Raw genomic sequence first — 26,475 nt, forward strand, 5'->3', positions numbered from 1 at the left:
TTAAGTCCATCTGGTCTAATTTTTCATTTAATTCTATAATTTCCTTGTTGATTTTCTGTCTGGATGATCTATCCATTGGTGTTAATGGGGTGTTGAGGTCCCCTACTATTATTGTATTGTTGTTGATGTCTCCTTTTAGTTCTGTTAAGAGTTGCTTTTCAAATTTTGGTGCACCTGTGTTGGGTGCATATATATTTATGTGTTATGTCATCTTGGTGGAGTGTCCCTTTTATCGTTATATACTGTCCCTCTTTGTCTTTCTTTATCTGTTTTCCTTTGAAGTCTACTTTGTCTGATATTACTATAGTGACACCTGCTCTGTTTTGTTCACTATTAGCTTGGAGTATTGTCTTCCATCCCTTCACTCTGAGCCTGTGTTTGTCTTTGGGGCTGAGGTGTGTTTCCTGGAGGCAGCATATTGTTGGGGCTTCTTCTTTGATCCATCCTGCCACTCTGTGTCGTTTGATTGGAGAGTTCAATCCATTTACATTTAGAGTGATTATTGAAATGTGGGGGCCCACTGCTGCCATTTTATCTCTTGTTTTCCAGTTCTCTTGCATTTCCTTTCTTTCTTGTCCCATGATTTTTGGATTACTAGTTCAGGTATGTAAAGTTCTGTATTGGGTTTCTTCTTATTTATAATTTGTGTCTTTATTCTTGTTATTTGTTTAGTGGTTACCAGGTGGTTTGTATAAAACATCTCATACATGAGATAGTCTATTTTATGATAGCCTCTTATTTCCTTGAATTAAAATGTTCCATCACTTCTCTCTTCCCCTTCTGGGTTGTTATTGTCAGATTTTTGTTTTCTCTTCTTTCTTGTGTTGTGAGTTTGTGTTTAAAATGACAGGGTTATATTTATTCTTGATGTTTCCCTTCCTTTTATCTTTAATGTTTTATTTAACTTTTGCTAACCTGTTCTGATGGAGAGCTGCTGCTTTCTGTTATTGTCCTTCTACTTATCTCCTTTGTTCTTGGTTTTGTAACCCCTTTCCTTTTTTTTTGATTTTTCAGGTATGAGGGTTTTCCTGAGCATTTCTTGAAGAGGTGGTTTTGTGGCAATGAACTCCCTTAACTTTTGTTTATCTGGGAAAGTTTTTATTTCTCCATCGTATTTGAAGGATATTTTCACTGGGTAGAGTATTCTTGGCTGCAGATTTTTGTCCTTCAGAATTTTGAATATATCATTACACTCTCTGCTAGCCTGTAAAGTTTCTGCTGAGAAATCTGCTGATAGCATTATAGGGGTTCCTTTGTAGGTTTTCTTCTTCTGCCTGGCTGCCCTTAGTATCTTCTCTTTGTCATTGACTTTTGCTAACTTCACTACTATATGCCTTGGGGCTGGTCTTCTTGCATTGATAAAGTTTGGAGATCTATTGGCTTCTGTCACATGAAGTTCCATCTCTCTCCCCAGGTTTGGGAAGTTCTCAGCCATTATTTCTTTGAACAGACTTTCTGCCCCCTTCTCCTCCTCTTCTCCCTCTGGTATACCTATAATCCTTAGGTTGCATCTCCTAATTGAGTCGGATAATTCTTGGAGAGTTTCTTCATTTCTTTTTAGTCTTAGTTCTCTCTCCTCATCTGCCTGCAGTATTTCTATATTCCTATCCTCCAAATTGCTAATTCTGTCCTCTATATTATCGGCCCTACTGTTCAGAGAGTCCAGATTTTTCTTAATCTCCTCCATTGTGTTCTTCATTTCCAGTATTTCTGTTTGGTTCTTCTTTATAGTATCAAACTCTTTTGTGACATAGCTCCTGAACTTGTTGAGTTGTCTATCTGTATTCTCTTTTAACTCATTGAGTTTTTTAATAATGGCTGTTTTGAAGTCATCATCATTTAGGTTATATATTTCATTGTCTTTGGGATTGTTTTCTCGATATTTGTCATTTTCCTTCTGTTCTGGAGATTTAATATATTTTTTCATACTGCTTGATGGCATAGATTTGTGCCTCCACATAGAGATAGAGTTTAGTTACTGCTTCCACTTGTTTCTACTGGTGTGGTGGGGGAGCAGCTGTTTAGATTGCATTGACCAAGAACCCTTTCAGCTGTTGCTCACTGGACATGGGCTCCTCCTTGTAGTCACAGTGGTCCTGAGGGGTCCCTCTTCAGCTCTGGGGGCAGTTGCAAGGGGGCTTCAGACTGCTGGTGCCTAGTGTTTCAGACCACCTAGACGTGCTCCCTCCTTAGGGTCTGCAGCGGTGTTATGGGCTTTCCCAGTGGCCGGGAGCAGGGTCACCTATATTTGCAGCTCTGTCACTGTTGGAGCCCACAAAATCTCACTTGTCCACTATAGGTCACAGCAGAGCTATGGGTATCTTCTGCAGTCTGTGCTTAGCTCACCTAGCTATGCTACTTTTGCCCCAGGGCCTTCCAGCCTTGTGATTGCCAGGCAGGGCCTCTCTACTAGTGCTGTGCAGAGGCTTTCACTGAGGCTCCTGTGAGACTGTAGAGTTTCCCCTTGGGCTGTGGAGCCAGGCCACTGGGACTCCACCCAGCCCCAGACCACTCCCATGGGATCTCTGGGTGCCCCTTGCCCCATCTTGGGGGACAGCCGGTGTCCGTGAGTCCAGCGGCAGCTGGTGGGCTGCTTCCCTGCCTGGGGTTCTCCTCTTCGGGACCCTCCTGGCATTCTGAATGCTGGGAAGGGCCTCTCCGCTAATGGCAAGTAGAGGCTTTCCCTGCTGCTGGAGTGGGAACCCGGAGTTTCCCCATGGGCTGCAGAGCTGGCCACTAGAACTCCACCCAGCCCCAGTCCTCTCCCAGGAGATCTCTGGGAGCCCCTTTCCCTGTCTGGGGGACAGCCGGAGTCTGTGAGACTGGCAGCAGTGGCTGGCGGGCTGCTGCCCCGTTCAGGATTCTCCTCTTCGGGAGCCTCCCAGCATTCTGAATGCTGTGCGGAGCCTCTCCACTAATGGCGAATAAAGGCTTGCCCTGCTGCCACCGGTGTGGGACCCTGGAGTTTCCCCCTGGGCTTAGGTGTAATTGCCGGGGGCTTAGGTAGGGCTGTAGTCACCTGTTTCCACTGTCGCTCCTCTGGTGTGCGCACACTCCTGCCCTTGGTGCATGGTGATGTTATGGGGGAGTCCTCTGGAAGAAAGCCACTTGCAGGTACTAGGCTGTTCAGGGGTCAGGAGTCAGAGAGCTTTCACCTATCTCCACCTCCTCCCAGGGGAAAGTCCACCCGCCTTCCGATGTACAGCAGCATGGATCTCTGAGGCATCCTGAGATGTTATATGGATATCTTTTCTTAAGCGATGAATGTCCAATTAGTTGTAGATTCGAAGGGGGAGAGACAAAGAAGACTACTCACTCCGCCATCTTGGTCCTGACTTCCCTAGTTGCCTGCTTTTGGTGTCGTATCTAATAAATCATTGCCAAGTTTAATGTCATGAAGCTATTCTCCTATGTTTTCTTCTAAAAATTTTATAATTTTACCTTTTATGTTTAAGCCTTTGCTCCATTTGAGCTAATTTTGTATATGGTGTAAGATAAGTATCTTTAGATCTAGATTGAGTATATTGTAGACAGTCTGTAGTTGTATTGTGTTTCTTTATCCATTCTTCCAATCTATGTCTTTTAATGGAGGAATTTGATCTAATTACATTTAAAGTAATTACTGATAGTGAAGGACTTACTATTGCCATTATGTTACTTATTTTCTGTATGCCTTATATATTTTTGTCACTCATTTCAACTAACTACTGTCATTTCTGTCTAACTGACATTTTTGTAGTAACTCTTTTTGATTGATTCCCTTTTGTATATATTCTATAGATATTTTCTTTGTGGTTACCATAGGGATTGTCTTAAAGTTATAACAATCTGATTTAAATTGATACTAACTTCAGTTGCATACAAAAACTTTACTCCTTTACAGCTCTGCCCTCCCACTTTATGTTATTGATGTCACAGCTTACATCTTTATATATGGTGTACACATTAACATAGATTTATAATTATTTTTATGCCTTTGTCTTTATATTCCTGTAGAAAAATCAAAAGTTGAGTTATAAACAAAAATTTGCAACAATAATGGCTTTTATATTTGTCCATGTATTTTCCTTTACTGGAGAAATTTATAATTTCATATGGCTTCAAGTTAATATCTAGGGTCTTTTTATTTAAACTTGAAGGACTCTCTATAGCATTTCTTGCAAGGCAGATCTATTGGTAATAAACTCACTCAACTTATGTTTGTCTGAAAATGTCTTAATTTCTCCATTTTGAAGTACAATTTGCTGTATATATAATTCTCAGTTGATTATTTTTTCTTTCAGCACTTTAAATATATCATCCAACTCCCTTCTCACCTGTAAGCTTTCTGCTAAGGAATCCTTTGATAATCTTATTGGGAATCCCCTGTATGTGATAAATTACTTCTCTCCTTTCAAGATTCTCTCTTGCTTTTATATTTTGACAGTTTGATTATAATGTGTCTCCCTGTGAATCTCTTTGGGTTTATCCTACTTGGAGTTCGTTGAGCATCTTGGATTTATATATCAAAGGCTTTCCTCAAATTTGGGAAATTTTCAGCTATTTATTCAAATATTCTCTCTGCCTTTGTTTCATTTCCCTCTGGGACTTCCATAATGCGTATATTAGTCTGTTTGTTGATGTTCCACAAGTCTCCTAGGCTTTGTTCATTTTTTCTTCATTCTTTTTTCTTTTCTCTCCTCAAACTTGATAATCTCAAGTGACTTATCTTCAAATTTGCTGATTCTCTCTTCTACCTCTTCTAGTTTTCTGTTGAACTCCTTTGGTGAATTTTTAAATTTAGTTATTGTATTTTTCAGCTCCAAAATTTCTGTTTGGTTCATTCTATAATTTCTATCTCTTTGTTGGTATTCTCATTTTGTTCATGTATCATCTCCCTGATTTCCCTTAGTTCTTTATCCAAATTTTCCTTTAGCTCTTTGAGCATATTTAAGATAGTTGTTTTAAAATATTTGTCTAGTAAGTATGATGTTTAGGTTTCTCCAGGGACATTTTCTGGAGATTTATTTTGTTCCTTTCAGTGGGCAATATTTTCTTATTTCTTTGTATGTATCATGATTTTTTTTAATTGAGTATTTGAAAAAACAATCACCTTTCCCAGACTTTGCAGTCTGAGTCTGTGCAGTTGAAGGCCTTCACTACTTAGCTGGGTATAAAGGCTTAAGATCTTTGCAGGATTTTTTCAGGCAAGTGTTGACTATGGTCCTGTGTGCATGCTCTTTACTAATTCCCCTGTATCCATGGGTATTTTTAAAGGTCTTAATCTTCCTAAGAGTCTCTCACTCCTGCTTCTCCTAGAGTCCTTGGCTGATCTATTATATTCATCATTCAGTGATTGCTTTCTCCAGCTGTATGTGGGTTTATAGTCTTCTTGCCATTTTCTTGAGTCTTGCCTCCCACTTCCCCTAGCCTGAGATCTGAGCCATGCCTCTCTTGGCTATCTGAGCTCTGAGTTAGGAGCTATAGAGACAAAGCCAGGTTATAATGCTGTAAATTCAATCTGCTGTGTTCTCTCTGGTTCACAAAAGGGGACTGATGACCAGGCCAACATTTCCCCTGAACCATGTCATGCTGCCCCAGGGAGGGAGTGTGATAAAGTTAAGTAAAAATGCCATGAAATTTCCTACTGTTTTGAATGTGTTTTTTCATTGATTGGGCTTTTGCTTGGTTGCTGTGGATCTTTGACTGATTTCTAGAGCTACCATAATGTTAGTCTTCTCAGTCTGTAGTTGTTAAAGTTTCCATGAGGAAATGAAACTCTGGAGCTCTTTAGTCCCTCTTCTGGCTGGCGTCTCTGTACTGTTTTTTGTTTTTTTTTAATTACAAACTGAATGTATCAGTCCATGTAGTGTTAGTGCAACCAACAGCCAGGGTGTTTATTTTCTTTTAACTTTTGGTTCAAGAAGGAGCCATGTGCAAAGCAGAGACATGAAACTATGATTCATATTAAGAACACTAGTCCAGCCCAGCAAGGATTATAGCTTCATAAGAGATATAAATCTTTTCCTGTTGTTCAGCAAACTGATCCCTGAATACACATGTAATAAAACATTTCATTTCAGTTGTATGAGTATATTTAGAACCTAAAGCTAACATTTGACAATTTATTTTCTAAAGTATTCTAAAGTAAATAATTTTTATATTTTCTCAAATGTCTGTGTTTTTTCCATGAGTAGAATTAAGATAATATTTTAAAATATATTATAGTATAATTTCAGGGCATCTAGATTTGTAATTATATACTCCCCAGGGCCTTTGGATTAGATGATAATCATTCAACATATTAATTTATATTATTTTAGTTATATCCTGCCATTATTTTTAAAAGCCAGTATCTCTAGAATCAGTATGGTAAAATCAGATTTATTATGTTATCTCTGAGTACTTTTTATAATTTCCTTGTAACATCTTGAAATTGCAGCTTTATTGATCTTAATTGCTCATGGTTTGTGAAATTTTAACTACTAAAATTATGTAGAAAAATCACATCCCATATTTGTTTGCATCTTGGTTGTCAATTTCAAGAACTTTTCAGCCTGGCAAACTTTTCTAAACACTAGTTTCATGTCACTTAATAGAAGAGAAATTTCATATACTTCAAAAAGGTCTTAGTTGCTTGGCTAAAAGTTGTAGTATTGAAATTTAAATTTGTAAAGTTTATTTAATTTCTGAAAGCTTTTGCAGACTTGGTAGAGAGATGAAGGGCAAATATTTTTAAATAAGCCAGTGCATATTTTCTTCTTTGCTCCACATCACATTGTCCTCAACCAGAAGAAATTTGCTTCCCTCCTCCCAAATGTCTACCCCATGTAATGGTCACTTGTATATTTCCACTCTTGGCCTTTTGTTGAATTTCAGCAAGTGAAGCTACTGAATAATGAAGACCAAGTTAATTCAATCAATCAATCAGCATGTATTTATTGCCTGCCACATGCCCAACAGTGCTCTCTGAGCTCTGTGCTTCCTAATTGAAAAACACCTTGGAAGCCCTGCTGATTATAGCAGAGTTATTGATGTTTTTCAGTGCTCAATTGATACCGAAAAAAAAACTGATGGAGAGCTAAAACATTGATTTATGAATCTCTTACTGCTGAACTTTGCTGAGAGACACGATTGTTGTCAATTTCAGTTAATCAAATTCCATTTAATGAGATGCTAGTTAGTAATATACTTAATTTTCCTGGCTCACATAAAATATATTTCAGAAAGAAGCTTTACTAGACCCATAACTTGGTCTGAAACTGTTTTTATTGGTTTTATAAAATTATGTAAATTTCAGGTGTGTATCATTATATTTTGACTTCTGTGTAGACTACATTGTGTTCACCACCAAAAGTAACATTGCCATCTATCACTATACAAATGTGCCGTTTTACCCCTTTTGCCCTTCCTCCTCCCCCCTTCCCCTCTGGTAACCACCAGTCTATTCTCTGTGTCTATGTGTTTGCTTGCTGTTGTTGTTTTTTATCTTTCACATATGAGTCAAATCGTACAGTATTTGCCTTTCTCTGTCTGACTTATTTCACTTAGGACATACCCTTAAGATCCATCCATGTTGTTGCAAATGGCAAAATTTTCATCTTTTTATGGCTGAGCAATAGTCTAGTGTGTGTGTGTGTGTGTTTATATATATCTCATATCTTTTATATCCTTTCATCCATTGCTGGGCACTTAGGTTGTTCCCAAATCTCAGCTATTGTGAATAATGCTGCGATGAACATAGAGGTGCATATATCTTTATGCATTTGTGTTTTCATATTCTTTGGATAGATACTCAGAACTAGAATAGCTGGATCATATGGTAGTTCTATTTTTAATTTTTTGAGGAACCTCCGTACTGTTTTCCACAGTGGCTGCACCAATTTATATTCCCACCAGCAGTGTATGAGGGTTCCCTTTTCTTCACAGCCTTTCCAACACTTGTTATTTTTTGTCTTTTTACTAATAGCCATTCTGACAGGCATGAAGTCATATTTCATTGTGGTTTTGATTTGCACTTCCCAAATAATTACTGATGTTGAACATCTTCTCATGTGCCCATTGGCCATCTGTTTATCTTCTTTGAAAAAATGTCTATTCCAATCGTCTGCCCACTTTTTAATTGAGTTGTTTGTTTTTGTTGTTGAGTTGTATGGATTCTTTATATATTTTGGATATTAATCTCTTATCAGATATATAATTTGGAAATATCTTTTCCCAATTGGCAAATTGTCTTTTTGTTTTGTTAATGATTTCCTTTGCTGTGCAGAAGCTTTTTAGTTTGATATAGTCATATATGTTTATTTTTTGTTTTGTTTCCCTTGTCTGAGGAGAAATATTCAAAAAGACTATTTGTTGGCACATAGCTTTTCATAGTATTCTCTTATAACCCTTTCTATTTCTGTGGTTTCTGGTTGTAATTTCCCCTCTTTAGTTTCTGATTTTGTTTATTTGGGCCTTCTCTCTCTCCTTTTGTTTTTGGTGAGTCTGGCTAAAAGTTTGTCAATGCTGTTTATCTTTTTAAGGAAGCATTTCTTAGTTTCATTGATCTTTTCTATTGTCTTTTTAGTCTCCATCTCATTTATTTCTGCTCTGATTTTTATTTCCTTCCTTCCGCTGACTTTGGGCTTCTTTGGTTTATTTTCTAATTCCTTTAGGTGTAATGCTAGATTGTTTGAGATTTTTCTTCTGTACTTGAGGTAGGCCTGTATTGCTGTAAACTTCCTGTTAATACTGTTTTTGCTGTATCTCATAGATTTTGGTATGTCATATTTTCATTTTCATTTGTCTCCAGGTGTTTTTTGATTTCTCCTTTGATTTCTTTGTTAAGTAGCATTTTGTTTGGTCTCAACATATTTGTGGCTTCTCCAGTTTTCTTGTTGTAGTTAATTTCTAGTTTTATACTATTATGGCCAGAAATGATGTTTAATATTATTTCAGTGTTCTGAAATTTATTGAGACTTGTTTTGTGGCCTAATATGTGATCTTTCCTGGAGAATGTTCCATGCGCATTTGAAAAGAATGTGTATTCTGCAGTTTTTGGGTGAAATGTTCTACATATATCTATTAAGTCCATCTGGTCTAAAAGTCATCATTTAAGGCCAATGTTTCCTTATTGATCTGCTCTTTGGATGATCTATCCATTGATGTAAGAGGAGTGTTAATGTCCCCTACTGTTATTATGTAACTATTTCTCCTTTTATCTCTGTTAATAATTGCTTTATATATTCAGGTGATCCTATGTCTGTTCAGAGATATTTACAATTGTTATATCCTCTTGTATTGTTCCCTTTATCATTATGTGGTGACCCTCTTTGTCTTTTGTTTCAAATTTTGTTTTAAGATCTATTTTGTTTGATATTAATATTGCTACCCCAGCTTTCTTTTCATTGTTGTATGCATGGAATATCTTTTTCCATCCCTTCACCTTTAGTCAGTGAGTGTCTTTAGATCTGAAGGATATCTCTTGTATGCAGCATATATATGGGTCTTGTTTTTTTTATCCATTCAGTCACTCTTTGTCTTTTGATTGGACCATTTAGTCCTTTTACATTTAAAGTAATTATTAATAGGTGTGTACTTATTGCTGCATTGTTGCATTTTTTCTGAATTTATTTTTAGTTCTTCTCTTTTCCCTTCTTCTTCTCTTGCTCTCTTTCCTTGTGGTTTGATGACTTTCTTTAGTGTTGTATTTGGCTTGCTTTTCCTTTAATTGTTTGTGTATTTATTATAGATTATTGGTTTGTGATTACCATGAGGTTCATATATAATAACCTATATTGAGAGCGATATATATTAGGTTGAGGGTCTCTTAAATTTGATGTCTTACTAAAAGCCTTACACTTTTACTGTCACCCCCATGTTTTATGTTTTTGACTTATTTCACCTCTTTTGATTTTGTGTATCCTTTACTTTCTTATCATAGATAGAGCCGATGTTAGTACTTTTGTCTTTTGACCTTCATACTCACTTCATAGGTGATTGGTCTACCTTTATTATATATTTGTTTTACCAGTGATATTTTTTCTTTGATAACTTTCTTATTCCTATTTGTGGCCTTTTCTTTTCCATTTAAGTAAGTCTTTTTAACATTTCTTGTAAGGCTAATTTAGTGGTGATTAACTCCTTTAGTTTTTCCTTGTCTGAATAACTCTTATTTCTCCTTCCATTCTGAATGTTAAACTCCTGTAGATTTTGTCTGGAAAACCCTTTGTCTCTCCTTCCATTCTGAACGATAGCCTTGCCAGGCAGAGAATTCTTGGCTGTAGGTTTTTTCCTTTCAGCACTTTGAATATATCATGCCACTCCCTTATAGCCTGTAATGTTTCTGCTGAGAAATCAGCTGATACTCTTATGGGGTTTCCTTTGTATGAAACTTGTTGCCTTTCTCTTGTAGCTTTTAGGATTCTCTCTTTGTTTTTAATTCTTGACATTTTAATTATAATGTATCTTGGTGTGAGCCTCTTTTAATTCATCTTGTTTGGTGCTCTCTGTGCTTCCTGTACCTGGATGTCTATTTTCTTCCCCAGGTTAGGGAATTTTTCAGCTATTATTTCTTCAAATAAGATCTCTGACCCTTTTCCTTTCTCTTCTCCTTCTTGAACACCTATAATGCAGATGTTATTTGTTTGATGATGTCCCAGAGGTCCCTTAGACAGTCCTTGTGCTTTGAAATTCATTTTTTGTTCAGCTTGGGTGATTTCCTCTACTCTTTCGTCTAGCTCATTGATCCATTCTTCTGGGGCATCTACTCTGCAGTTGATTCCCTCTAGTGAAATTTTCATTTCCATTATTGTATTCTTCAGCTTTCATTGATTCTTTTTTGTATTTTCTAATTCTTTATTGAAGTTCTCACTGTTTTCATCTATTCTTCTCCCAAGTCCTGTGAGTATCCTTAAGATTATTAGTTTGGGGACCAGTGGTATACTGGCTAAGTTCACATGCTCAACTTCAGCAACCCAGAATTCACAAGTTCACATCCTGGGTGCAGACCTACACACCCCTCCTCAAGTCATGATGTGGAGGCATCCTGCATACCAATGGAGGAAGATTGGCACAGATGTTAGCTCAGGGCCAATCTTCCTCACCAAAAATAAATTTAAAAAAAAGATTATTAGTTTGCACTCTTATTGGTTAGATTGTTTATCTGTCTCATTTAGTTTGTTTTTTCTTGAGGAAAATTAGCCCTGAGCTAACATCTCCTGCCAATCCTCCTCTTTTTACTGAGAAAGACTGGCCCTGAGCTAACATCTGTGCCCATCTTCCTCTGCTTTATATATGGACCTGCCACAGCATGGCTTGCCAAGTGGTGCCATGTCCACACTGAGGATCTGAACCGGTGAACCCCAGGCTGCCAAAGGGAAACAGGTGAACTTAACCACTGCGTCACCGGGCCAATGCCTCATTTAGTTATTTTTTGAACATTTGTCCTATTCTTTTATTTCGAACGTAGTCCTTTGTCTCCTCTTGCCTAGTTCTCTGTGCTTATTTCTATGTATTAAGTAGATCAGCTATGTCTCCCAATGTTGGAAATGTGGCCTTATGTAGGAGATGTCTTATGGGGCCCAGCCGCATGCTCCCCTGTCATCACTCATGCTAAATGATCCAAGGGTGTCCCCTGTGTAGACTGCATGTGCCTTTCTGTTGTGGTGGGTTTGCTATTGCTGTGAGAACATGTGGAAGCTTGGCTGTCCCCTGGGCCAGCTTATTGTGAGGTCCAGCCATGTGTGCCTGCTTTGGGCACATTATTGGGCAAGGCAGAACCCCAGCATGACAGGCTGCAAGGTCTGGTAGTGCACAACTACTGCTGTTTTTCTGGGATGTAAGTCAGGCTCCCATTGTGGCTGGGCCCTAAGCCAGGGGGTGCACAACTGCTGCAGGCCCCTGGTGTAGCTGGCTTCATGATCCTGCAGTGCTTGCTTACCTCGGATATGTTGGTGGTTGTGGCAGGCTCCTGGTGAGACAGGTGCATGGCACATGGCCGTTGCCAGCTCATTTTTGGGTGGGGCAGACCTCTGGTATGAACTGGCTATGTGGTCTCTGGCCCACAGCTGCCTCAGCACTGCTGATGGGCTGGGCAGGCCCCAGGCGCAGCAGTGTGCTTCCATTCCAGGCATTAGTAAGTGGGGCAGATCCAGTGTATAGCTGCTTGTGAGTCTCAGTTGCACAAGTCAGTTGCAGGCTTGCTGGTGGGTTGGGCCAGTCCCTGGGGTGGGCTGCTTGTTGCCTGGCTGCACTCAATTGCCTTAGGTACTTTAGTGGGCCAGGCAGACCCCTGGGCTAACAGGCTAAAGGAAAGATTCCAATGGTGCTTGCCAGCATCTGTGTCAGCACGACCAAACTAGGTCACAATAATGGCTACCACCATTTCAATCCTGTGGGGTGGATGCAGTCACCTCCTGCCTTTCCAGGATGTGCTACAAGCTTAGTAAGTGAGTCTCTTTTACCAATAGACTATGTACTTTTCTATCTGGTGTTCTTGTATTGTTTACCAGGTTGAGTGAATCTGAGGGTGGGTCCTTTAAGAGCAAGTTTTCCATTCCCTGAAGTTCCACAGTTTTCCTGGGCGTATTCCTCATTGGCTTTCAAAGCCAGATATTTTTGTATTTTGTCTCTCGTGCTGGATCTAAGGGCTGGGGTGCCTAATGTAGAGCTCAACTTCCCCACTCCTCCAGGAGACACTCTGTACCATTGAGATCACTCCTGACTGTGAAGTGCCGCTGCTAGGGTGTGTTTTTTTCTTTTTGAGGAAGATTAGCCTTGAACTAACATTCGCCACCAGTCCTCCTCTTTTTGCTGAGGAAGATTGACCTTGAGCTAACATCTGTGCCCATCTTCCTCTACTTCATATGTGGGATGCCTTCCACAGCGTGGCTTGATAAGTGGTGTGTAGGCTCCCAGGATCCTAACCAGTGAACCGCAGGCCACCAAAGTGGATGGCGCGAACCTAACTGCCATGCTACCAGCTGGTCCCTAGGGTATATTTTTTTCCCTCAGCAGGATGTATCTCTGCCTCTTCCACCCCTCTCTGTGTTGTCCCTTGTGGACACTCTGTTTATCCAGTTTGCAGATCTCTCTCAGAAGAAATTGTTCCACAGGTAGTTGTAGGTTATTTGTGTTCGTGGGAGGAGGTAAGTTCAGGATCCTCCTATGCTTCCAATCTTCCAAACTCTGAAAATTTTAAAATAGAAAATCCAGCACATGTATAGACTTATCTTTATCACAGAAAGATTTTTTAAATCAAGTAATTGGTTTTTGTGTATATTCCCGGTGTGACTATATAAAAATAATTAGACTAAATTGTCTTAAACATGACATCTTGTCGTTAAGAATTTCATAGTCTATCAGAAATATTTCAGCAGAGTCATATGTAGAGTCTGAATTGTATAAAAAGAAGTAAAACAAAAATTCCTTAGATCTTCCATAAAAGTAACTATATACCTACCTTTCTGTGTGTCACCATTTACCATAATGTATACATATGATGTATAATTAATATTCTGATTATGATATCTATTTTAAGTATGATTTTTCATGAGAAAGATAAATGTGTTATAGATGGATTCATAAACTTTAAATATGCATATGATATGACTCCAGTTTGCATCCAACTAAGTGTGCTACCTCCTTCAGTGTATCCGCTCTTAGCCAAGAGAAGCAGATTTCCACTGTTAGGCATTTCCTTGTATTCACATTCAAAGCTTTGACTCTCTAACTCTCCATTACTTTGAGCAGGCCAGCCATTTGGTGAGGCAGTTTTATGATTGCCATAAAAAGACTATCCAGCAATCTCCAGACTGTCTCTGTCTAGTTCTCTTCTATCTCATGCATAAGATCTTTCTTTAGGAATATGTTTTATATTTCTATTCTCAATTCCCACCTCCCATGACCTAGTTCCAAGCCTGGATTATCTCTTGTCTAAACTGTTACAAAAGTTTCCATATTTTTTCAATTCTCTATTAAGGTTTAGTCTAATTAATCATCTTAATGTACAAAAAATAAACTTCTGACCATACAACTCATCTGCTTTAAAACCTTCAGTGGCTCCTCATTTTCCACAGAATTAGATATAAATATACTTTGGCATTCATGGCCTCCACAAAGTGACCCCAACTCCTTTTCTAGTTCTAGTGCAACTGACCTATGCCAAACACCCCTCTCCTTTTATTCCATTGCATTCATACCATTCCTTTTCCCTGAAATGCTCACTTTTTCATTTGTCTATCAAAATTCTGCTCATAGTTTAAGGTTCAGCTGAGATATAAATCCTCAAGTTGATGTAATTTTGCCGTATCTTGAACTCTTATTTCACATCATTTATTGTACCTCCCTTATGACACTTATCGTAGTTTTCTTTGTATTAAAGTCATTCATGTACCTGTCTTATCACTCCCTCTCAGATCATAGTTCTTGCCCTCCAGGAAATTATGTTTTACCCATCTTTTTATTTCCTGTAGCACCTAAAACAGTTCCTAGTACAGAAGAGATGCCTGATAAATATTTGATCAGAATTCAAATTAGTTACCTTGGAAAGTTACCTATACTTATTTCAATAATGTTCAATTTGTCAAAAAGTTTTTGAAGTTTTCTTAAAATTGCTTTAAGGGCCTGTGGGGTTATTTTAAATGCTTTCAGTGGTGACAAATCTTCATCATTTGAGGGAAAGTTTGACTGTGGAAAATAGTCAGAATTTATTCTGAGTCACATTTAGTGAATAATATGGATGTTCAATCTGAGCTGTTATCTTTTCACTTAAACCAAAGACAATATGAAGTAATGTGACAGAATCTGAGTGAGTCATGAACTGACAACTTCAAAAAAATTCCCAAAGTGCTTTCAACAATGATGACATCATTGTAATGACTTCCTAAGCTTTCTAGTTTGAAACATACAATACTCATGTGGATGTGTAAGTTATAATATATTTGTTAAATCAGTCTTGTCTCCTTGTGGATTCATTTTTCAATATTCCAAACCAGGGTGTTAAAGAATGTGTTTGGAATTTAAATATCATTTAAACAAGAAGTAGATTACTCTGCTCATTTGAAATACTGTATTTTATAGTTTCTGGTAAGAGAGAAACCTTGTCATCACTATTGGACCTAACAAAACTTCCCAAATTTGAGGGAAACGTATTTATACAGTACTATCATTCAAAAAAACCTAGAAATTTAGCTACTATGCCTGCTTCTGAGTTTTACCGGAAACATAACCAACTGAAAAATAGATATGAAGTAAACAGTAGAGGGTAGTTGAATATAGCATTTGAATATCATCTAACTGGTGCCACAGAATTATCAAAAATAAAGTGAAACAAACTCTTCCCAAATTGCATGGAATTTGTAATATTTATATATTAATGTGCTTATAGGACTTTTCCATTTTCTTGCTTACATACAATTGACTTAAGCAGAGACTGCATTCTATATTCTCAAAATGTGTAATGTCCATGTTTAAAGAAATTCAATTACCATATTTATTATATGTATCATTTTATTATTTCATATGGAACTTTTCAGTAGTCACTGGTTTATGGATTTTTTGAAATTCATTTCGTTTAACATATTTTCTCTAGCAACTTATATAGCCAATTTTAAATTATCCTCACTAATAGATGGGAATATGTGCATAGATAATCCAAAATAGTTGGATATCTCTATTTTTTCAAGAATATATTATGTGATTATTTTAGCAGATTTATCTCCTTCATTGAGGCCGGCAATCAATTTACCCTGCAAACATTATATCATACACAAAGTATTGGTGGAAGAATAAGAAAGTATACATTTTGAAGAATTTTTCCATAGAAAGTTTATCATTCTCACTTCACCATTTGAATAAATCAAACATTCAAACCTTCTCATTACCCTCAAGCATTCTAGTTATTTTCCATTTTACTGTAATTGAGATTTTAGCTTGAGTGAAAATATTTTTAAATTTTTTCCTTAAATCTATTATTTGGAGTTTATATCATTTTTGGCCTATCCCTAGCATATTGGTATAGTTTAAACTCAAAGTAAAATGGCAGATCTAATGGTCAGGGACAGTAATAACTTATCTGAATTTGAATAATTGAGGGTAATACTTTGCTGCTTACCTTGACTGTTTGATCATCACTCCTTATCAGTAGGCATAATGCTAATTCATAGGCCATCACTGTATATGATTTATCAAAAACAATAAATGTTTGATTGAATACCACATTCCCACCACCACCACTTAGCAAGACTAATTTGAATTGTTAGTCTCTCAGGAGATATGTGTTTGGGAAGAAGGAAAGTGGAGAGCTTGGAGTACTCCCCAATCCTTGTGTGTCTCAGGAAAAAGTATGACTAAGTCAAGGCTAACCTGAGCCAGAGTTCACAGGACAACCTTGGTCTCTGTAAACACTCCTCAGAATATGACTGGAGTAGCACCTATCTCCTTGAGTGGCAATGTTGATGTAATAAGGTGTTGCTGGCTTTTAACCTTAGGAGTTTCTACTTAAAAAGGGACTTGCAGTTATGTAAGATGAATAAATCTAGAGAATTAATATACAGCGTGATGACTATAGTTAATAATTAAATTATTGTAACTCACTTATTCCACAGAGTACTGCATTTTTATTATGATAATTTTATTGTCCGTAGATTTCCAAACCATACTTCCAGGCTCTAACAATATCTTAGAAATTTTCTTGAATATCCAGGAGAACTTTCACCACTTCTAAAATTTCCCCACAAAGGAAGGCTTTGAAAATCTGTTGTGTTCAGTAAGGAAACAGCATTATTTATATGGGGGATACGCTCTGAATGCAGACCTATCTTGACCTCTTGTGTGAATTCTTTGGTGTTGATCAGCATTCCAAGTAGTGTCAATGCATACCTTACTGAGATTCCATTTTTTGTTTCCACAGATTTCAGGAAACCTTACTGTGCCTTGGATTACAGGGTGTTCTAGAAAAAGAGCAGTAAGTAATCTTTCATTTAAAGAAGCAAATGGGTTTTCCCCTGTGTTGTTAGTAGAAATGCCATTGAGAAAATTGTCACGATATTTGTAAAATTGGCAAAACTGAACTTCAATAAGACTGCATTATCTCAAAAGACATATTTTGAAATCATATTTATATATACTACATATGTAACCTTGAATAAAATGCAGTGATCAGCATGCTGTATAATCTTTGAACAGGTTTTTGAAGTTTTAAAAAGCATTCTAAGGTAGTTAATAAAATATCCTAATTTTTCTATTTTTAACTAGCCCATTTAATTTGATCATATAATTGAATCATGATTGATATAAACATCTCAATCAACATTAAATAATTTACATTACCATTATTATTACTGCATTTCAGTACTTAGAAGTGATGAGTAACTAATGTTTTAACAATCATGTTTTTTTTCTGGATTTCTGCTACAACTGTTATGATTTTATAATGTTAATATGACAGAACCTCATTAAAATTGTGTTTTCTCAAAGAATCTCCTTCACTTGTTCTGTGTAGGACCCATAGATCTGCATTCTTATAAGTACTCCATAATATTTTGATATAACTGGTCCATAGATGTGGAACTATTAAAGCATTTTTATCATAAAAAAGACATGAGTTAGACATCTAGAAAGATAACTCAAGTTTCTGTATGTCAGATAGGCTTCAGGATAATAAAACTGAAGCTAGAACTTCAGTACTGGACAAGATTATGTAGACTCCTTTCTTTCTTCTCTTCCCCATAAAGTAGAACTATAAATGATAGAAGTAATGTGGGATGCCACCAAATTAGAACTCTGAAAGATGGATAGAAAACAACTGGTTAGGGACTCCAGGACTTGGAGAAACTGTAGGGTATTTTGTCCCCTACTTAGCGACAGAAGCTAACTCAGGTCAGGCATTTCATGACCCCCAATCTAACAAGAGAAGACACCTTGGGTAGGCTCCTGTCTCCTGCTGGTGGGATGGGAGTCACACAAACATCATGAAGTGACACTGACAAAGTTGGCAAAGAAAATCAATTGGAAGCCTCAGTGACAATAGGCAGTCAGGGGAAGTGCTTTCCCTCCCTGCTGGACCTGAACCTCTCCTCCCTTACCTGGAGCCACCAGGCAGCAATGCCAGGAAAGATACTGCCACAAAAAAGCAGCCTGGCCAGGGAAGTCTCTTTGTCTTTGTAGATCAGAGAATTCTTTTTCCCACCTAGAGAACCAGATGGCTTGGTTAGCACCAGCAAGAGTGATCAAGACACCATAAGTGGTCCAGCCCAGGAAGTGTGCTATTATGGAGAATCTATTCTCCCACCTAGAGACACTGATCTGGCTAAGTGATACCAACAGGGGGATCGCCTCACAATAATTGCCTGGGCTGGAGAATGTCCTTCTGTTCCCTCAGGTGACAGCAGTAATGATCAGTGGAAGCCCAAGTGGCACCAAATGAATCAAGAAAATTAAAATAACAACACAAATGTTCTGAAAATTAAAGTATTATTGGAACCACAACCCATAAAAGTAGATCAGGACTTGTGTGCTAAACACAACTGGATGACAGTGTGATAAAATAAAAAGATTTAAATAAGACCAAAAATCTCCTAACATAATGGTCAAAGTATCCAGGATATAATGGAAAATCACCCATCATACCAAGAACCAAGAAAATCACAGCTTGATTGATGAAACACAATCAACTGACAGGAACAATGAAATGAATTATCTGAAAAGAATTTTAAAATTCTTCAATAATGAATTACAGATTACCTGGAAACATGAAAAAATAGAATATCTCAAGAAAGCAATCAAAGTTATAAAAGAACCAAGTAAGAATTACAGAACTGAAAAATACAATAACTGAAATGAAAAGCTTGCTGAATGGCTCAATATTGGAGTGATGATAAAAGAAGATAGAATAAATGAACTTGAGGTCAGATGGATAGAATTTACCCAATTGGAGCAACAGAGAGAAAACAGACTGAAAAATAATAAACAGAGCCTCAGAATCCTGTGGGGCAATAACAAAAGATTCAATATTTGTATCACTGGAGTTCAAGAAGAAGAGGAGAAAGAGAATGAGACTGAAAGAAAATTAAAAGAAATAATGACTGAAAATTTCCGAAATTCAGCAAAAATAACATAAGCCTACAGATTCAAGAAGCTGAGTGAACTCCAAGCAAGGAAATCCACACCCAGACACATCATAATTAAACTTCTGAAAACTAAAGACAAAGAAAAAAATCTTGAATGCAACCAAAGAGAAATGATGTATTATTTATAGGAGAACACCAGTTCAACTGACAGCAGATTTATTGTCTGAAACCCTGGAGGTCAGATGGCAAATATTTTTCACACATTGAAAGACAACTTTCAACCGATCATTCTATATTTGTCGAAACTATCCTTTAGGAATGAAAGAAAACTAAATTGTCAGATAAAAGAAAACTAAAAGAATTTGTTGATAGCTGACCTACTCTAGTAAAAGAATGGGTAAAGGAAGTTCTTCACACAAAAATGAATGATAGAAGAAGGAATCTTGAGGCACCAGGAATGAATAAATAACAACAGAAAGAGCAGAAATATGCTTATCTTCTTCCCCATGGATTTTCTACATCATATGGGATGATTGAAACAAAAGCTATAGCTCTGTCTGATACTCCAGAAAATAATACTTAAAACTGCGAATGGTAAAGGCACCAAAACAGAAGTAAGTTTTTCAAACTTGACTAGAAGTAGTAAAATACTGATACCAGTACACTATGGCAAGTCACATTATGTGTATTATAATAGCCAGAATGACCACTACAAAACATATGCAAAATGATACACTCAAAAACACTTAAAATAAACCAAAACAGAATCCTAAAAATGTTCAAATAACACATAGGGAGGCAAAAAAAAGAGAAACACAGGAATGCAAAACAGAGGAGACAGAAAACAAATAATAAAATGATAGATGCATACCCTAATATATCAATAATTATCTTAAATATAAATACACCAAGTAAAATGTAGATATTGGCAAAGTGGATAAAAAACCACAATCTAATTTCATGTTGTTTATAAGAAACTCACTTCAAATTCAGTAGCATAGGTAGATTAAAGTTAAAAGATAGGAAAAAACATACCATGAAAACTAATCATAAAAACCAGGAGTGACTGACTATGTTAATATCAGATAAAATAAACTTTAGAAAAAATAAAATTACTATAGACAAAGAAAGTAATCCACCAGGAAGTCATAATAATACTAAAAGTGCATACACTAAGCAGCAGAGCTTCAAAATACCTGAAGCAAAATCTTATAGAACAGAAAGGAGAAATAGACAAATCTACAAATAAGATGAGGACTTCAACACCCTTTTCTCAGAAACTGAGAAAAACTACTAGACAGAAAATAAATAAAGACAAAGAAGATTTGAATAACACAGTCAACCAACAAGATCTAATCAAAACAGCACCATGGTGAGTGAGTTGTTCCTTTTGTCTCTTCCCTCTAAGTTACAATCAATTGGACATCCATTGATCAACAAAGGACTCCCTACACAACACGACAGAATGCCTAACAGATGCATGCATCTACACATCTGAATTAGGGTGGAATAGACATCTGGGAGGCAGTGGAGCTAGAGGAAAAGCCCCCTCCCCATCTTTGGCAGTGGTGATACAAAATGCAGATTCTCTCATTGGTGCAGGCACCTGCAAATAGAGGCTTCAGGGCAGACTTGGCACTTGCAGCTTAGCCCCTGCTCCCCTTCCCAGCAATAGCAAGTGACAGACATGTCCTGAGGATTCAGGACACAGAGTGGAGCCAGTGACCCAGCCCCTTCCCCCTCCCCTGGCAGTGACCAGGACTTTCCAAGAGTGAGGACAGTATTCAAAATGCATATTTAATTTTTCAAAATACAGTGGCTAGTGCCAGTGACCAGAGGCTGCATGAGCAGCAGCAACAACACACCCAGCTTAGCCCCTGCCCCTGCCAAGTCCTGGCAGGTGGAACCTGTGACCTAAAGCTTTGGGAACTATAGCAAAACACATGATCCAGTCCCCAGTGGTGGCAGCTCCAACACTGGATCTACGAGCAGCAGGGTCTGCATACAATTTCCTGGATCCCGAGGCTCCCAGCAGTGACAGCAGCTCTCATGAACCCAGCACCCCTGGCAGGAGCGTTGCCACCACCCCTGGCAGGATTGTTGCCAGCACCTCCAGACAACCCAGGAGCAGCAGCGCATGTGGTGCATGAAACAACAGCACCTGAGCCCATGGAGAGCCTGCAGAGAGCCACTGAGGAACACAAGACTCTGTGACTTCTAGAATCAGCAGAAGTCCTCACAGCCTGGTGACTCCAGTGTTGACACCTGCGACTGCAGTGACATTGTAAGCAGAAAGGCACCAGCAACCTCAGAGGCACAAGCAGCACAAGGAGGGCACAGGTGACACCTCTAACAGAGGCAGTGGAAGGTGGAAAGGTCAGACTCTCAAATACAATCAGAAGCAGAAAAAAACTAACAAAAGTCTTACCTAAATAAGAAAGGTGTTTAATACTGCAGTGTGCCAGCAATGGATCAACTCATCAAGTACCGTGAAGAACTACAATAACATGACAGAACAGAAGGAAAATGACAACTCTTCAGAAAGCAAATCTGAATTCACAGAAGATTACAATCTAACTGACAGAGAATTCAAAATAGCTGGCATAAAGAAACTCAGTGAGTTACGAGACAACTCAGATAGACAGTTGAATGAACTCAGAAATAAAATTAATGAAAAGAAGGAATACTTCACCAAAGAGATTGAAGCTCTATAAAAGCACCAAACAGAAACTCTGGAGATGAAGAACACAATTAATGAGATAAAAAATAATGTAAACAACACAAAACATAGAGCAGACCTTATGGAAGAGAGAATCAGTGAGCTCAAAGACAGAAACCTAGAAATGCTTCAGGTGGAAGAGGAGAGAAAGCTAAGATTTTTTAAAAAATGAAGAACTTCTTCGATAAATATCTGACTCAAGAAAAGTAACATAAGGATTATAGATATCTCAGAGGGAGAATGGAGCAGAGAGCTTATTCAAAGAAATAATAGCCAAGAACTTCCTAAACCTGAGGAAAGAACTGGACATGCAAGTGCATGAAGCCAACAGAACTCCTAATTACCTCAATGCAAAAAATCTTTCTCCAAGGCGTATATTAAAACTATCAAAAGTCAGTGACAAAGAAAAAACATTAAGGGAAGCCAGAGAGAAGAAAATAACCTACAAAGAAACCCTCATCAGGCTTTCAGCAGATTTCTCAGAAGGAACTCTACAGGCTAGGAGAGAGTGGGATGATACACTCAAAATACTGAAATACAAAAGCTGTCAGCCAAGAATACTCTATCCAGCAATTATCCTTCAGATATGACAGAGAAATAAAAGTTTTCCCAGACCAACGAAAGCTGAGGGAGTTCATCACCACTAGACCTGCCTTACAAGAAATGATGAAGGGAGCCCTCCTACCTGAAACAAAAAGGCAAAGGTTAACAAAGCTTTGAGCAAGGTGATAAATAGACAGAATCAGAAAACTGCAACTTTATGTCAGAATAGATTATTAAACAATTATAACATAAAGGCTAAAGGGAAAAAAAGCATCGAAAATAAGTATAACCACTTCAATTTGGTCATAAACTCACAACACAAAAAAGAATAATTTGTGACAACAAAAACATAGAAGGGAAAGAGTAATGGGATGAAACTGGCATAGGCTAATGGAGATAAGATGTTATCAGCAGAAAAAGGACTATCATCTATAAGATCTTTTATACAAATCTCAAAGTAACCACAAAACAAAAACTCAGAGCAGAATCACAAATCATAAATAAGGAGAAAACCATCACAGAAAACCACCAAACTGAAATTGTAGGCAGAAATACAAGGTAAAGGAAACAATGGAAATACAGAACAACCAGAAAACAAAAGATAAAATGGCAGTGTTAGGCTGTCATATAGCAATATTCACTCTAAATGTAAATGGATTGAATTCACCAATGAAAAGACACAGAATGGTACGATGGATTAAGAAAAAGACCTAACAACGTGCTGCCAGGAGACACATCTCAGTTCTAAAGACAAGCATAGGCTCAGAGTGAAGGGATGATGGAAGATGATACTCCAAGTAAATGCCAACCAAAAGAAAGTGAGCGTAGTCATACTTAGACAAAACAGACTTCAAGACAAAAAAATATAACAAGAAGCAAAGATCAACATTGTGTAATGATAAAGGGGACATTCCTCCAGGGGCTGGCCCCATGCCTGAGAGGTTAAAAGGTCAGCATGCTCTGCTTCGGTGGCCTGGATCTTCGTGGGTTTGGATCCCAGGCATGGACCTGCTCCACTCATCAGCCATGCTGTGGAGACATCCTGCATCATGCTCAACAGAGAGAAGCTGAAAGCTATTCCTCTGAGAACAGGAACAAGACAAGGATGCCCACTCTCACCACTCTTATTCAACATGGGAGTGGAAGTTTTAGCCAGAGCAATTAGGCAAGAAAGAGAAATAAGTGATCCACATGGGAAAGGAAGAAGTGAAACTCTCACTATTTGTGGATGACATGATTCTATATATAGAAGACCCTACAGAATCCCCCAAAAAACTACTAGAAATAATCAACAAATACTGTAAAGTTGCAGTGTACAAAATAGAATACAAAAATCAGTTGCATTTCTATACAGTGATATCGAACTAGCAGAAAGTGAAATCAAGAGTACAATCCTATTTACAACTGCAACAAAAAGAATAAAATATCTCAGAATATATTTAACCAAGGAGGTGAAAGACCTGTCCACTGAAAACTATAAGACGTTATTGAAACAAATCAAAGAAGACATAAAGAAGTGGAAAGACATTCTCTACTCATGGATTGGAAGAATAAACATAGTTAACATGTCCATATTACCTAAAACAATCTACAGATTCAATGCAATCCCAATCGGAATCCCAATGACATTCTTCACAGAAACAGAACAAAGAATCCTATAATTTACAGGGAACAACAGAAGGCCCCAAATAGCCAAAAGAATCCTTAGAAAAATGAACAAAGTTGGAGGTATCACGCTCCCTGAATTCAAATTATACTACAAAGCTATAGTAATCAAAACAGCATGGTACTGGCACAAAAACGGACACGAGATCAGTGGAAGAGAGTTGAGAGCCTAGAAATAAAACCACACATCTATGGACAGCTAATCTTTGGGAAAGGAGCCAAGAACATTCACTGGAGAAAGGAAAGTCTTCAATAAGTGGTGCTGGGAAAACTGGACAGCCACATGCAAAATAATGAAAGTAGACCATTATCTCACACCATACACAAAAGTTAATTCAAAATGGCTTAAAGACTTGAATGTAAGACCTGAAACCATAAAACTCTTAGAAGAAAATATAAGCAGTACACTCTTTGACACCAGTTTTAGCAGCATCTTTTCAAATACCATATCTACTCAGGAAAGGGAAACAAAATAAAATGTAACCACATGGGACTACATCAGATTAAAAAGCTTCTGCAAAGCAAAGGAAACCATCAACAAAACCAAAAGACAACACACCAACTGGGAGAAAATGTTTGCAAATCACATACCCAACAAGGGGTTAATTTCCAAGATATATAAAGAACTCATACAACTCAACAGAAAAATGAACTACCCGACCAAAAAATGAGCAGAGGATACAAACAGAAATATTTCCAAAGAAGATACACGGATAGCCAATAGGCACGTGAAATGATGTTCAGCATCACCAATTATTAGGGAAATGCAAATCAAAACTACAATGAGATATCACCTCACACCTGTCAGAATGGCTATAATTAACAAGACAAGAATTAACAAGTGATAGAGAGGATGCGGAGAAAAGGGAACCCTCATACGCTCCTAGTGGGAATGCAAACTGGTGCAGCCACTATGGAAAACAGTATGGAGATTCCTCAAAAAATTAAAAATAAGAATACCACACGACCCAGCTATCCCACTACTGGGTACTCATACAGAGAACATGAAAAGAGATTTATGCATCTCTATGTTCATTGCAGCATTATTCACAATAGCCAAGACATGGAAGCAACCCAAGTGCCCATAAATAGATGAATGGATAAAGAAGATGTGGTATACACACACACACACACACTGGAATACTGCTTAGCCCTAAAGAAAGACAAAATCATGCCATTTGTGACAACATGTATGGACCTTGAGGTATTATGCTAAGTGAACCAAGTCAGACAGAGAAAGACAAATATCCTATGATTTCACTCATATTTGGAAGATAAACACATAGATAAAGAGAACAGATTAATTGTTACCAGAGGAGGAGGAGTTGGGAGAGGGTGAAAGGGACAAAGGGGAACACATATAAGGTGATGGATTAAAAAACAGACTGTTGGTGGTGAGTATGATGCAGTCTTTACAGAAAGTGAAATATAATAATATATACCTTAAATTTATGCAATGTTATATTCCAACATGTCCTCAATAAACCAATATCAGAAGTGAGAGAGGTGTCATCACTATAGTTTCTACAGATTCTAAAAAGATATTAGATACCATTATGAAAACTCTATTAGAATAAATTAAACATTTTAGACAAATTGAAAAAATTTTCAGAGACACGAAAACTAAAGAAACTCATAAGACGAGAAATGGATAACCACAATAACTCCTTATCCCTGGGAGAAATGTGCCAAGACGCCCAGTGGCTTCCTTAAACTGTACATAAACTCTGTAGTCTCAGGTCTCCAAATATTGTAACACAGTTGAATTCATTAATCTGTTTGGTAAAGAAGAAAAAATTCCCATATGATGTATTTCTGAGTTGGAATTCTGGTTCTGTCACGTACTGGCTTTGTGATCCTGGACAAGTTATTAACATAAGGATAAAATACCTATAGAGTAGTCCCTCCTTATCCGTGGGGGTTATGTTCCAAGACCCCCAGGGGATGCCTGAATCCATGGAAAGTACTGAACCCTATATATACTGTGTTTTTTCCTATAGTACATGTATACCTATGATAAGGTTTACTTTATAAATTAAGCACAGTAAGAGATTAACAAAAATAATGAATAATAAAATAGAACAATTATAACAATATACTGTAGAAAAAGTTACCATTGATCTTAGCAACCTCAGCATGCAATTTATTTCTTTCCTTATTAAGTTGAGAACTTTTACCTTTTCACTTGAAGCACTTTACAGCTTCTTTTATCCGAATTGCCAGCATCACTACTCTTGTACTTTGTGGCCATTATTATTTTTATTATGTTATTATTATTTTATTTTTATTATTGTACACTGAAAATTACACAACTTGTATGAAAAATGAAAGACGTGCTGGATGAGGATCCGTATCCTGGATTGCTGTCACCCAAGAGAAGTAAGGGGCCACTCCCCTAGTTCTGCTTCTTCCCAAGTGTCCAGTCCACCCATCTTCAGATGTATGGCTGCATGGATCTCTCAGGCATCCTGTTGTGCTGTGTAGGAAATCCTCTCTTGGTCAATGGATGTCCATTTG

The 26,475-nt window shown here is 37.5% G+C and overlaps 1 protein-coding gene across 1 annotated transcript in view; it reads left to right on the forward strand.

Moving 5' to 3' along the window:
* HDX (highly divergent homeobox) overlaps window positions 1-26,475 on the forward strand; it is a 141,658-nt gene that overhangs the window by 55,163 nt on the left and 60,020 nt on the right. The window contains exon 4 of the mRNA XM_046673770.1: window positions 16,874-16,927. Within this exon, the coding sequence (XP_046529726.1) occupies window positions 16,874-16,927 (54 nt within the window). The remainder of the gene's footprint in view (window positions 1-16,873; window positions 16,928-26,475) is intronic.

The sequence above is a fragment of the Equus quagga genome, chromosome 10 (genome assembly GCF_021613505.1).
Source record: "Equus quagga isolate Etosha38 chromosome 10, UCLA_HA_Equagga_1.0, whole genome shotgun sequence".
Taxonomy (NCBI): Eukaryota; Metazoa; Chordata; class Mammalia; order Perissodactyla; family Equidae; genus Equus; species Equus quagga.